Source organism: Pogoniulus pusillus, chromosome 6 (assembly GCF_015220805.1).
Source record: "Pogoniulus pusillus isolate bPogPus1 chromosome 6, bPogPus1.pri, whole genome shotgun sequence".
Classification (NCBI taxonomy): domain Eukaryota; kingdom Metazoa; phylum Chordata; class Aves; order Piciformes; family Lybiidae; genus Pogoniulus; species Pogoniulus pusillus.
Window position 1 is genome coordinate 42,045,102 of NC_087269.1, and position 13,363 is coordinate 42,058,464.

A 13,363-nucleotide genomic window follows, 5' to 3' on the forward strand; every position below is an offset into this window, starting at 1 on the left:
GATGTCCTGGTAAGCAATCTTTGTTAGGAAGGATGCCTCACATGGCTGCTTTAACATGCTCGTTAACCTTCAGGTAGTTTGCACATAGTAATAGGTATGTTACTGCTATGCTTCTGCCTAGTAACTTCCAATTACACACTCAAAAGGAAAAGCAAAATCAACAGGTCCACAAGAGGGAGGAGTGTTTGAAAGGACAGCTGGGAAGAGAAATCAAGAGCTGGGCCTACTTCAGCCAGTTTATTCTGCAGGGACTCTCCTCATACAGGCAAATCCTCAGCTCGGGCGGGAGAGCAAGGGGCAGTGGGGAAGCAGTGGAGACATGAGGGTAGTTATACCATGTAGCCTTCTGCATCCAGCTTAGCTAGGCATCTGGGCTTCTTTAAATGCATCTTCTGCCAACAGGAAAGGAGACCAGCTTCAGCAAAAGGTGACTCAGATTGCCCATGATAGGCTTATTTTGCAACAACCTGTCCTTCTTGACAGCTACTCTGGACCAGTCTTTTGCTGGGGATCTGAGATGGGAGCAGAAGCATGGAGGAGTCTGGAGGAGTAACATCTACAGCAGCTTTCCAAAACATGTCTGTCTCTTAGCACTCTCAGGTGGAAGCTTTGCATGTTTGAATGGCCTATGGTGGTGTGTTTTTTGTTTGGTTTTGAAACTATTTTCTGACCTCCAAAGTGTCTTTTGGTTTAGGTTGTTTGTATTTTCTCCTTAGCTTTATGCAGTTCATAGATGTGTTTCTTCTGTGCATGTCTGCAGAAGGACAGCTGTACATATAACCAAGGCTTTTAAAGAGGTGTGGAGCTGTAGTTCTCTCCTAGGGAAATCTGAATTGAGATGCTTTTCTACAAGAGGTGGGCAGAAGAGGCACAGTGTCTTCAAACACTGACAGGAAAGACCATGATGGACACCTTTTTTTTCTGATCAATGTGACTATAGTTAACATCCAAGAAAACATAATCTTTGGAGAAATATTTGTGACCTTAGGTAAAGGAAGTGATCAGTGATGAAAGGCAAACAGGATGCTGGGTAGCTTCTGCATCTGTCAGCCACACACATCTCTTTGGGTGAAGCAGACGGCAGAGTTCCTATCAGGGTCCAGGGTTTTAGTGTTATTGCTCACATTTTATACTGGAGTGAGGTACCAGGGACTCTCCCCTGTACTACTGCTGGGTACTGAGGCTTTCCTAAGTTCCAGAAATGAAAAATAAATATTTCCCCAAATGCCTCTGAAACAGTGTCTGGGCAGTGCTTTATCTCTGGCCGTTCAGCTAGTTCAGAAATGCTGTCAGTACGCTTCCAGGAAGCAATAAGCACCTTCATGAAAATAACTCAAGTCCCCATCCTTAATCCCTGCCTATCCTTTTTTATCTGATGGACTCAGCCAGGGCTGGAAGATCACAGTGTGGCTGAAAACAAAAGGGAGTTAACAAGATGTGACCAGTCAATGGATAAAACAATAGGCGAAGCCCTCCTCGTTGTCTAGTGCCCAGGTGTCCTTCCCATGCACAGGTAGCCATGTGGATCGTGGTGAGTTTGTTCTGCTGCTTAACGCTCGGAGGGTTGCCACGGGCGGGTGGTTCGTGCCCGTCACAGTGCAGCTGCGCCTTCCACAGCCTCGGCGAAGGGACCAAAGCCAGGTATGCCGGCACCTCCCCGGGGAGGTTGCTGCTCTTTCTCTGGGTGTCGGGGCTTTTATTTCTTATCGTCTGTGAGGATGCTTGCAGTAGAAAATACTGTGTCCAGACTTGGTGTCCATTATTTTTCCAGTTGCTTTGCACTCTAGCTTTATTTGCAGAGGATTATCTGCTGAAAACTCAGTAAGCTGCTTTCAGAGGAAGCTTTTGGGCATCTCTGTGAGAACAGAAGTGACATAATTACCGCTGGTGCCTGAGCAAAAAGGGAATAAAATTTAAACATTTCCTTCTTTATTTTTTTACCTTTTATGCTGAAAATGCTAGGTATAAAAGGCTTTATTCTGCTCTGCTGCTTTGTTTCTAAAGTATAGCTAGATTTGATTTATGTCATGGTACCAAAAACTGCAGTTCCATTTACTTAAACCCTTCAGGTGGAGATTTTAGGAAAGCAATATTCTTCTCAATGAGAATGAACCAAGAAATCATACTATTACTTTTATTATTCCTGAAAAGATAATTCCCAGACGGGAGCATTTTAGTTAAAATGACAACAAGAGGAGAAGGATATCTATTTTTGAAAGCAATGCCATCGGACAAAGTCTGGAGGACTGCAATAAAAGGTCTTTCTGAAGGGTAGTCACAAAGCAATGATCTGACTTACTCAGATGCAGGCTACAGTTTTATGAAGTGTGGCTCACATCAGAGAGGTTTTATGACAGAGACACAATATTTGCAAAACCCTTTGGATGAAATTTGTTCTAGGCAAGACCACAGTACTGGAATGAAAGGCTGTCCCCTCTATTTTGGATCCCCATGAAACAGATCTACATTCTTGTTCTAGAAACTTTCCCAGTAAGAAGTGTAGTAGAGACACAAGTTGTTCAGTCTGCAATTGCTAAACTGGAGTGCAACAGTGGGAGAGCCATTTATTGCTCCATAAATGTCATAGTTCCAAGGGGAATTTCCTCTCAGTGACTGGAAACAGCTGTAGTGTTTTGGTGAGGTACATAAGGGACTAATGGAGATTTGCTTTCTTAAGGAGCATAATATCATATTTTTTAAAAGATTAATTCCTCTTCCTTGCATTATGATTTGTATTTCTTGCCAGTAGAAGGAGATTATCCTATAGATTGAATGTTTAGAGCTCAATAATACAGTCTAGGGATGTGATGAGAGGCACACTCTTTTACTGACATAATGACTCTGTTATCCAATGTTTTTTTTTTCTTATGCCTACATGAATAAAAGAGAAAAAGAAGCAACAGCCCCCAAAAGTACCCCACAACAATTACTGAAAAAAAGGATTTCTGGATTTTTCCAATTTGATAGATTTTCATGTTCCTCAAAATCTCAACCTTTTAGCTGAGAGTGGGCAGGATTTAATGCCATACTATAACTGCAGGATGAAAGTGCTGTGCTGTGCTATGACTATGAATTAACAGTTTAACTGTAGGCTCGAATAACATTTAACTCCACATAACTTGCAGGAGTGGTTCAGCAATGTTGTTTGTTTTTGTGGATAGTAGGGGAGTGATTGCTTTCAGCTGAAACTAATCTGGGTTTGGAAGCTTTGTAGATTTTCTTTTATCAGCCAGGCAATGTGATAAGAAAATGTTACTTGACTGACACATTGTCTTTTTCTGGTGTCTTGTTCAGCATGTGGAGCAGGAGGTGCTTATTCAACCTGCTACATTTTGAAGTGTTGCTTTGTGTTTTGTTAAGGACTTGCCTTGCTCTACTCGCTGATAGACAAATGGCACTCGGAGAGACCTGGCTTGTCTCCCTTCATTCCTCACAGCTGTCTATATTCCCTCATCTTGGCAAAATCAGTCACTAATTTTTGTATGAAGCTGTGAAAATACAACATAGGATTTTCATTATTTCATCTCTAGACATTAGAAATGAGAAGAAATGGTTAAGATGCAGAAATCCGCCTTGATTTTAGTATAGGCTTATCCAAAGAATTGCTTTGCTTGTTTTCACTCTCACAAATGTACAAGCTTGAGGGGTCATGAATGCTGCCATCTGTACACATGTCCCAGACTATGTCACAGTAAAGCAGAGCTTACTGTAGTGTATTTCCAGTGAGTTGTTAGCTGACTACCTGAAGGGAGGTTGTAGCCAGGTGGGGGTTGGTCTCTTCTCCCAGGCAACAGAACAAGGGGACACAGTCTCAAGCTGTGCTGGGGGAAGTATAGGCTGGATGCTAGGAGGAAGTTGTTGCCAGAGAGAGTGATTGGCATTGGAATGGGCTGCCCAGGGAGGTGGTGGAGTCACCATCCCTGGAGGTGTTCAAGAAAAGCCTGGATGAGGCACTTAGTGCCATGGTCTAGTTGACTGGCTAGGGCTGGGTGCTAGGTTGGACTGGATGATCTTGGAGGTCTCTTCCAACCTGGTTGATTCTAAGATTCTGTGACTTTCTTATTCTCACCTCACAAACCAAAGATCCTGTGCCACATTTAAGCTATATTCACAGAATCACAGAATTAACCAGGCTGGAAAAGACCTCTGAAATCATTCAGTTGAACCTAACACCTTCTAATTAACTAACCCATGGCATTTAGTGCCTCATCCAGCCTCCTTTTAAACACCTCCAGGGATGGTGACTCCACCACCTCTGAGGGTAGCCCATTCCAGAGCCAGTCACTCTTTCTGTGGAGAACTTCCTGACGTCCAGCCTAAACCTGCTCTGGCACAGCTTGAGGCTGTGTCCTCTTGTTCTGTTACTGGGCGCTTAGGAGAAGAGACCAACACCTGCCTTTTGCTTTCTGCCACATCAGTAAGGCTTTTTTATTGTTCAGTGTGTGAATGCTTTTGTTTTAACACGCACTAGAACCCTCTGCTGTGCATGAATATCGTCACTTCTGTCCAGCATCAGTACTCTAAAACCCCATTAAAATAATACAAAAGAAAAAAGCAGGAAGACTGTGTGGGCTGGACTCGAGACTCGCACTGCTCCCAGCACTACGCTGCATCTCTGGAGTGAAAAGGTGCGTTAGTGCAAGCTGACATGCTTGTGGTGATGAGACAGAAGGAAGAACTGATGCAAACAAATCTTGTGGGAAAAGGGCAGATGGAAGTCTTGCATTAAATGGAAACCTTTATGAAATAGAGGCAATTCACATCTCTCTCTGTGTTTCTCCACCAGGACGGTGCTGTGTAATGACCCGGAGATGACCCTCACTCCTGTAAACATCCCTGTAGATACGACCAAGCTTCGGATAGAAAAGACAGCCATCCGCAGGGTGCCAGGAGAGGCTTTCCATGCGCTCCACAACCTGGAGTACCTCTGGATGCCCTACAACTCCCTTGCCAGCCTCAGCGGGATCACCTTCAAGGGCCTTCGTCGATTGCAGGAGCTGAGGCTCGATGGGAATGACTTAATAGCGTTCCCCTGGGAAACCCTGGCTGACATGCCACAGCTAAGGCTTCTGGATCTGCACAACAATGAACTTACCTCAATCCCTCCAGATGCTGCTCGTTATGTCAAGAATATCACATACCTGGACCTGTCTAGCAATAAGCTGATGACTCTTCCTCAGGCTCTTATTGCCACCTGGGCCAACCTCCAAACTGTTCCTTACTTCCCCAATGATAACTCCAAGATTATCCTAGGTAAGAAAAGTGCCTGCCATTTTGCAGGGGGCACAAATGTCAGCAGCTTCACTTCTTATGATAGCATTTTGAGGCGCTGTGGTTACCACCACAAGTACACTGATGTGTACAATGCAACACCCTGGATAAAACATGGAAATTCATTTGCATCCTAACAAACTCCTGTGAGCTTGCCTCAGGCTCTGCACTTCTGTCTTATCACACCAGCAACTTCATTGCTTGCTTGAATCTTTGCAACACAAACCTGACAACTCTTGTCCTTTTTAGTTCTTGACACTGCTATTTTTTTGGCTATAGCCCCAAGTATGCTTAGAGTTCCACATCATTCATGCACTCTTTTCTAATAACTGTCACTATGGAATCGATCCATTTTAAGCAGCACTTGATGAAAAGACACTATTTAATAGCTCCAAAGTGAAGAGTAATACAGCCATCACCAATCATAAAATCTGAGTCAAGACTGCCAGTTTGTCTCTTTCCAGAGTCTTGTTTATCTTCAGTCTCCTCAATGCCACCAAAATAGTGCTGCCTTCAAGGGCAGGTATAATGTTAGAAGAACCAGATTTTTTGGTGGCAATTCTAGGCTCTGGGGCAATTGTCTATCTTTGATTCAGAAGGCATATTACACATGATTGAGTCAGTTGCAGTATCCCCAGATGAGGTTTCAAGCACATTTACTAGTCCAGGACTTTACTGCTCAGTCTTTTAGCCATTGTCTACTGCTTCAAACCCACAGCAGATTGAGAATAGTTTACAGCTGTTGCCCTCTGCTGTCTTCAGCTGCTAAGAGCTGACCCAGCTCCACTGACAGTGTTTGATCTGTGGGTGTGTGCATATCCACCTGTGGATGTCAGTTCAGGTACTTGCTGATAATCTCATCAGAGGCACTGCAGGTTTGTTCTCGCTCTGGCAGGTACCTGCTGCTCTTTGTCCGTTGGATAAACGTAGGAGGGCAAAAGTTTCAAAAACTAAAGTGGAAAGAAACACAAGACTGTAAATTGATTCAAACTGCCACCACTCCAGCTGTCCTCAGTAAGTGTTTAAGATTTCATTAGCATCAGCAGAGGAGCAGGTGTTTGTTTTGCCAGATGAAGCAGCAAGTTCTTTAAGCCAAAGCCAGTGTTTTGAGACTGCCCGTTTCATTTGCAGCACAACAAGGCACGGTCTAGATCATAGTGATTTTGATCGACCCTGTGTTTCTGTTTACTCTAGCAAATCTAAGCAGCCCCTCGATGCTCATGGACCTTCGTGGTGCACCCTTTGTGCTTGTTTCAAAAGGAGGTTCCTGCTAGAAAGCTTCTGCTTACATGACTACTGCTGCAGTATGCTGGGGGCCAGCTAGAGCGGGCACTGCACTGTGGCAGCTGTCAGGAATTGACAGGAATTAGTACTTTTTACTTTCAAGCTTGGCCAAAGCTACGTTCCTGGGCTGCCTGTGAAAAAGAGTGTGTGAGGCACCCTTGGAGGGAGCAAAGCTCACTGCCATGGCAGACAGAAGAACTGCGACATCGTGCTTCTAGGTTAGGCTTCAAATATGTGCCTGGGGCTAGATGGCATAAATATCTCTAGTGCCAGTTCTTCTAGCTAAAGTCAGCGTGGCCAGTAGGACAGGGGAGGTTATTCTTTCCCTGTACTCAGCACTGGTCAGGCCACACCTTGAGTGCTGTGTCCAGTTCTGGGCCCCTCAATTCAAGAGAGATGTTGAGGTGCTGGAATGTGCCCAGAGAAGGGCAATGAAGCTGATGAAAGGCCTGGAACACAAACCCTATGAGGAGAGGCTGAGGGAGCTGGGGGTGTTTACCCTAGAGAAGAGGAGGCTCAGGGGGGACCTCATTGCTGTCTACAACTATCTGAAGGGAGGCTGTAGCCAGGTGGGGTTGGTCTCTTCTGCCAGGCAACCAGCAACAGAACAAGGGGACACAGTCTCAAGTTGTGCTGGGGGAAGTACAGGCTGGATGTTAGGAGGAAGTTGTTGTCAGAGAGTGATTGGCATTGGAATGGGCTGCCAAGGGAGGTGGTGGAGTCACCATCCCTGGAAGTGTTCAAGAAGAAACTGGCTGAGGCACTTAGTGCCATGGTGTAGTTGTCTGGCTAGGGCTGGGTGCTAGGTTGGACTGGATGATCTTAGAGGTCTCTTCCAACCTGGTTGATTCTATGATTCTATGATTAGAGTATATAAATGTCCACAGGACAGGTAAATGTTAGTGTTTGTAAGTAGGATGTGACAGATTTTATCAGAATGCAGCAGCTCCTGTTCATGGATATGCATTGAGCTAGTTCCAGCTTTGCTTTTTCAGTACCATCTTCACAGGTCTATTTTCCACAGAGTAATGTCTCATTTGTTCAGAATTTGAGTTCATTGAGCTCACACTGGGATAGCACAAAGAAAGAGAAACGTTCTGGGTCTGTGAAACAGGAGTGTATTCTTCAATATACCTCTTCCTAAGTGTACACTCAATATAGTCATTACCTATTAATGCATATCACATATTTTATGTGCCATGACATGTATATTCTTAAATTTAATCCCCAATAGAGCTCTTTCATCTTATTGAGTGTAAATAAACACTTTAGGCAAAAACAACTGATTGCTAAAATCAAAAAATAACTTGGAATAAGAGGGCTGGAAGACAACTCTAACAGGATTACCTACAGCTGTTGCAGACCTGATAGTTGGCATGGCAGCCTGCTAATATTTTAGTAAAATCCAGTGTGAAGAATTTCCTGGTCCAAGGAAGAGAATCCATAGCCTCTTCATACTGAAAAAAAATACACCCCCCCAACAAACCAACCATGGCTACTTGGTATTGCCATCCATCAAATGCATGTATAATAACTTATAGTTTTGCCTTTTTATGTGCATACATAGTGATGTTTTAGTCATAGCATCATAGAATGGTCTGAGTTGGAAGGGACTGCTGAAGGTCATCTAGTCCAACCCACGTGCAGTTAGCAGGGCTATCCTCAACTAGATCTGGTTGCCCAGAGCCCTCTCAAGCCTCACTTTGAGTATTTCCAGGGTTGGGGCCACAACCACCTCCCTGAGCAATCTGTTCCAGTGTTCCACCATCCTCCTAGGAAAGAGCTTGTTCCTAACATCCAATCTAAATCTGCTTTTATCTAGTTTAAAGCAATTGCCACTTGTTCTATTACCACAGGCCTTTGTAAACAGTCTCTCTCCATCCTTCTTGTAGGCTCTCTTCAGGTACTGGAAGGCTGCTATTAGGTCTCCCTGGAGCCTTCTCTTCTCCAGACTGAACAACTCCAGCTCCCTCAGCCTGTCTTTGTAGCAGAGGTGCTCCAAACCCCTAATAATTTTCGTGGCCCTCCTCTGTACCTGCTCCATCAGGTCCATGTCCTTCCTATATTGAGAGGTCCAGAGCTGGGCACAGTACTCCAGGTGAGGCAGAATGACCTCTCTGGATCTGCTGGCAATGCATTTTTTGATGCAGCTCAGGATGTGATTTGCCTTCTGTACTGCAAGTGCACACTCTCTGCTCATGTCCAGCTTCTTGTCCATCAGCATCACCGACTCCTTTTCCACAGGGCTGCTTTCTATAACCTCCTCCCCCAGTCTGCATCAATACTCAGGATTGTTCCAGCCTAGCTGCAGAACCATCATGATATTCACTTGGGCCCACTTCTCCAGCTTGCCCAGGTCCCTCTGGATGACCTCCTGTACCTCTGGTGTATCGACACCACCACTCAGCTTGGTGTCACATGCAAACTTGCTGGTAGTGCACTTGAACCCACTGCCTATATTGATAAAAGTATTAAACAGTAGAGGTCCCAGTATGGACCCCTGCGGGACACCACTTGTCACTGCTCTCCATCTGGACTTCAAGCCATTGAGCACCACCCTCATAATGATATGAATAATCCTGCTTCAAACTTAGAAAATATTTTAGCTCCAGATCTTGAGATACTTTAGCAAGCCATATTTATTCTCTTCTACTACCTCATCAGCAAGCCCTCACACCCCACCCTTCACATACCCCTGCATATGCACATACAGTTCTTGCTGGACAGGTTAGAAGCCTATCACAGTTTGTCCTACTGAAAAAAAAAGCAGAAACAAAAGCTGCCTTTGGAGTGACGTGGTGCTCTGATTTATTTTCACAGGTTTGCAAGACAATCCTTGGGTCTGTGACTGCAGTCTGTATGAAATGGTCCATTTCCTAAATTTCCAGTCTCCTAACATAGCATTCATTGAGCCCAGGCTGAAGTGCTTCACCCCCCGTAGCCTTGCAGGAGTCTTCTTCAGCCAAGTGGAGCTAAGAAAGTGTCAAAGCCCTGTGGTACATACATCTGTAGCCAAAGTAAAGACCATTCTGGGCAGCACTGTGCTACTGAGATGTGGAACAACAGGGGTGCCCATCCCTGAGCTCAGCTGGAGAAGAGCTGATGGTGCTCAGCTAAATGGCACAGGTGGGTTTGTCTTGATCTTTTCTTGCACACATGAACGAGTGAGGGAGACCTGCATCTTTGTTTTCTACAGATGATGCAGCAAATAGAATCTTCTGTGATGATAGATCCTTCCTAGTGAAAAGGCTCAAAACCCAAAAGTGGTGCAAAATTAAGTTTCACTATAACTGACAACAGTGTTGTGCGTAGTTCACTATTGCACTGTGGTTTTCCAGAGACTATGGAATTACTGACATGTTATATTATCATAAGATAATTGTATACTATCATGTGCTTTGTTTCATGGCAGTTGTGTTGGTAAGACAAGGAATTAAACAGGTCCAGCTGTAGCAAGGTTTTGTTATCCATTTATTCAGTCACTGAAATAATAATAGAGAGGTTTTGTTATCCAGTTATTCAGTCACTGAAGTAATAATAGCCACTAAATTATTTTATGGGTCTTTGAGACTAATGATGAGCTACTGATATTCAGTGAGTAAACATTTCTGGCAGAGGGATGTCTGATGTGAATTCAACTGGGATTCAAAGAAAGAAAGAAAAGGTTGTAAACATGCAGCATTACTGATCTATTGAGAACAGAGCCACTGAACTGCTGAAGGATATGTTACATTACAATGCAACACCATGGTTCTTTTACGATGGAATTAAAAGGTCTCTTGTGAAAATGGTCTGTGAGAGGAACAGTGGCCAGGTCCCTCTTCTGTGCTCACTCCTCTTTGGGGGAAGACTTCAAACAGCCACTACTTCTGTGACCAATCTTGTTTTCATTTCCATCCACAAGAATGGTTGAACCTAAACAGCACTATTGGTCCTTTAATATGTGGGAAATTTAGGGGAGAAATCTGTTGCACTCAAGGCAGTCATCCTAGGCTTTTTGCCCTAGAAGTTTCAGGTCCTGAACCTTCATCCCTCCAATGTGCCCCAAATGCTACTGTATATCAGGTCTTGCCTTGACTTTCATAGCAAGTCTAAACTTGGCAGCTAAATTGCTAAATATGGGATCTGATCTTCAAAGGGTTACAGAGCTCCTCAGTGCAGAGAAACAGGGGAAAGAGCATTTTTCTTTCACAGCAGTAGAACCACTTGAACAAATATCCTTTTGGGGATCTGCACAAGTCATTGCTCTATTGTGCAGGATGTAGCAGAGCTGCTCCTCATAATGATGTCTACCCATTGTGCTGTGAACATCCCTCCTACACTTGAAGAGAGCCACAATGAAAAATAAAACAAAGAATGATTTCCTGAAAGTGTCTGTTGAGTTTACTTTCAGCTACAACTGAGAATGATGTATTTTGTGCCCCATTAAATCAGATTTTAGCACCTTTCAATACAAAGTTGGCTGAAACTATACATTATTTCCCAGAAGTGACAGCTTCTGTGCTAATGCTGTAATGTGACTGTTTGGAATGTTGGTGTTCTGAATAGAAAGGAGTGAGAAAGAACCCAGTCTGTATGTACTGGAAAGTGCTGAAGGAAGACCAGTAGCTGCATGGTTTATAATACAGTCATAGAATCATAGAATCAACCAGGTTGGAAGAGACCTCCAAGATCATCCAGTCCAACCTATTTCCCAGCCCTAGCCAGTCAACTAGACCATGGCACTAAGTAGTCATTCAGGAAATAATTAAACTGAAAACTTAACTTCTGCTGCCATTGTATTTCACCATTGCTGGAATGTGCCCTGATTGCCAAGACTGGATCCTGACCACATGAAGGCTTGGGAGAAGTTTTCATCCCATCTTGCCTTTGCTTTTCAGCCATCTCCCTGGTTTACCTTTCAATGGGAAAGGATAGATGGATAGTATGTGCTTATCCTAAGGAGGAGGCTGGTCAAATAATGCCAAAAGTATTTAACTCTTCTGATGGTGATTCCACATATTCTTAAAAAAAATTATTTCTTCACAAACAGAAACAAAAAAAGCAGCTCCTTGATTTAGCCTTCTGATAAGCCAAGAGAGAAATCAGCATTTGGCAGTACACATCTTGTTCAGGGGTATGTGGTCAGAATTCCTTGGTTTGGAGCAATATAAAACCCTGTAATAATTTAGAATCTCAGAATCAGTCAGGTTGGAAGAGACCTCCAAGCTCATCCAGTCCAACCTAGCACCCAGCCCTAGCCAGTCAACCAGACCATGGCACTAAGTGCCTCATCCAGGCTTTGCTTGAACACCTCCAGGGATGGTGACTCCACCACCTCCCTGGGCAGCCCATTCCAGCTGGTTTTACCCACATACTCTAGACGACTCCACATATGGTTTCTAGAAGAAAAATCTCCACTTGTGGTATTTTCTGTGATTCAGAGAACTGCATTTAATGTTCAGATAGATCATGTTACTGCCTTTTCCTTCCACTCTTTGAAGCATTGTACCTACATAAAAGCAGTTAAGCTTTTCTTCCTTCTCTCTCTTTTTTTTTTTAAATAGAAGAGCCATTCCAGTTTTGTTTTCAAACTGTGTATCAGTTTGGAGGAAATAGCTTTAAATACACCACATATTAGATCTAGATATTTCTTCCAACCTGATTGATTCTATGTTTATGTCTTTTCCTTGGGTTTCTTTTGGTTTTGAAGTATTCTTGATGGCAAAAGAAATGGTGATTCTATTTTATTAAGCAGGCATTCTCTTCTTAATATTTTACACAGCATATTATTAATTCTATGGACTATTGTCTACTTATTTTACATTTTTCCTTCCTTGCAGTTCATCAAGAGATTTCCAGTGATGGCATGAGCTGGTCTATTCTGGGTCTGCCTGTAGTTTCTTATCTTGACTCTGGAGAGTACATCTGTAAAGCAAAGAACTTTCTAGGGGCAACAGAGGCGTTCATATCTCTCATCATCACAGATTCAGAAAGCACAGATGACCCTAACTCTAATGCTAAAGGTGCATGGAGTGGAAAGGCAACTGGGATGGAAGCAGCTGCCTACAATGACAATCTAGTGGCAAGGTATGTTATCACCACCTCCACTGTGCCTACCCTGGGGAGTGGAGCGGGCACTGGAGAAGGACCCCTCCTCCCAGATGTGGCACAAGATAGCAACTCCAGGAACCTGGTGGTGAGCCCACCTACTGGTCAGCAAGAGCCAGAGAGAATGGTGAGGTCTGTCAGGGTGATAGGAGACAGCGATCAGAGTATCACCTTGGCCTGGAAGGCTCCTCTGGCAAAGAACACGACAGTGTTCAGTGTCCTTTATGCCATCTTTGGAGAGAGAGACATGCGGCGGATCAACGTGGAGCCAGGGAAGACAAAGCTCACCGTTTATGGGCTGCTGCCAAAGACCAAATACATCGCATGTGTCTGCGTGAAAGGGTTGATCCCCAGGAAGGAGCAATGCATCATCTTTTCCACAGATGAAGTTGCCAGTGCAGGAGGGACCCAGAAGCTCATCAATGTGGTTGTCATCAGCGTGGCCTGTGTCATTGCTGTTCCTCTGACACTGGTGGTCTGCTGCGGAGCACTGAAAAGGCGTTGCAAAAAATGCTTTGTGAGGAAACCCAAGGAAATTCAGGAGTCCTATGTCACCTTTGAAAGCCTGTCTCCTGCTGCCAAGGCAAAAGGTGTGGAAGGAGAATACTTGACTAGACATACCCCTGATGAGTCAAACAGGCTACTGTCTGCCAGATCCAGTGTGGACTCAGAAGCAATACCAAAAGCAGAGGGGCAACCAAATGAATACTTTTGCTGA

The 13,363-nt window shown here is 44.1% G+C and overlaps 1 protein-coding gene across 1 annotated transcript; it reads left to right on the forward strand.

The window, feature by feature from the left end:
- The first annotated feature begins 1,519 nt into the window (after positions 1-1,519).
- Positions 1,520-13,363, forward strand: LRIT1 (leucine rich repeat, Ig-like and transmembrane domains 1). Its single transcript, XM_064145682.1, has 4 exons — positions 1,520-1,641; positions 4,787-5,253; positions 9,376-9,681; positions 12,378-13,363. Exons 1-4 carry the CDS (start codon positions 1,520-1,522, stop codon positions 13,361-13,363), a joined length of 1,881 nt encoding a protein of 626 aa, XP_064001752.1.

Coding starts and splice junctions, on each gene's coding strand:
- LRIT1 (XM_064145682.1), top strand. CDS start 1,520: ATGTGGATCGTGGTGAGTTTGTTCTGCTGCTTAACGCTCGGAGGGTTG. Junction 5,254..9,375: donor TAACTCCAAGATTATCCTAG/GTAAGAAAAGTG, acceptor TTATTTTCACAG/GTTTGCAAGACAATCCTTGG. Junction 9,682..12,377: donor TGCTCAGCTAAATGGCACAG/GTGGGTTTGTCT, acceptor CCTTCCTTGCAG/TTCATCAAGAGATTTCCAGT.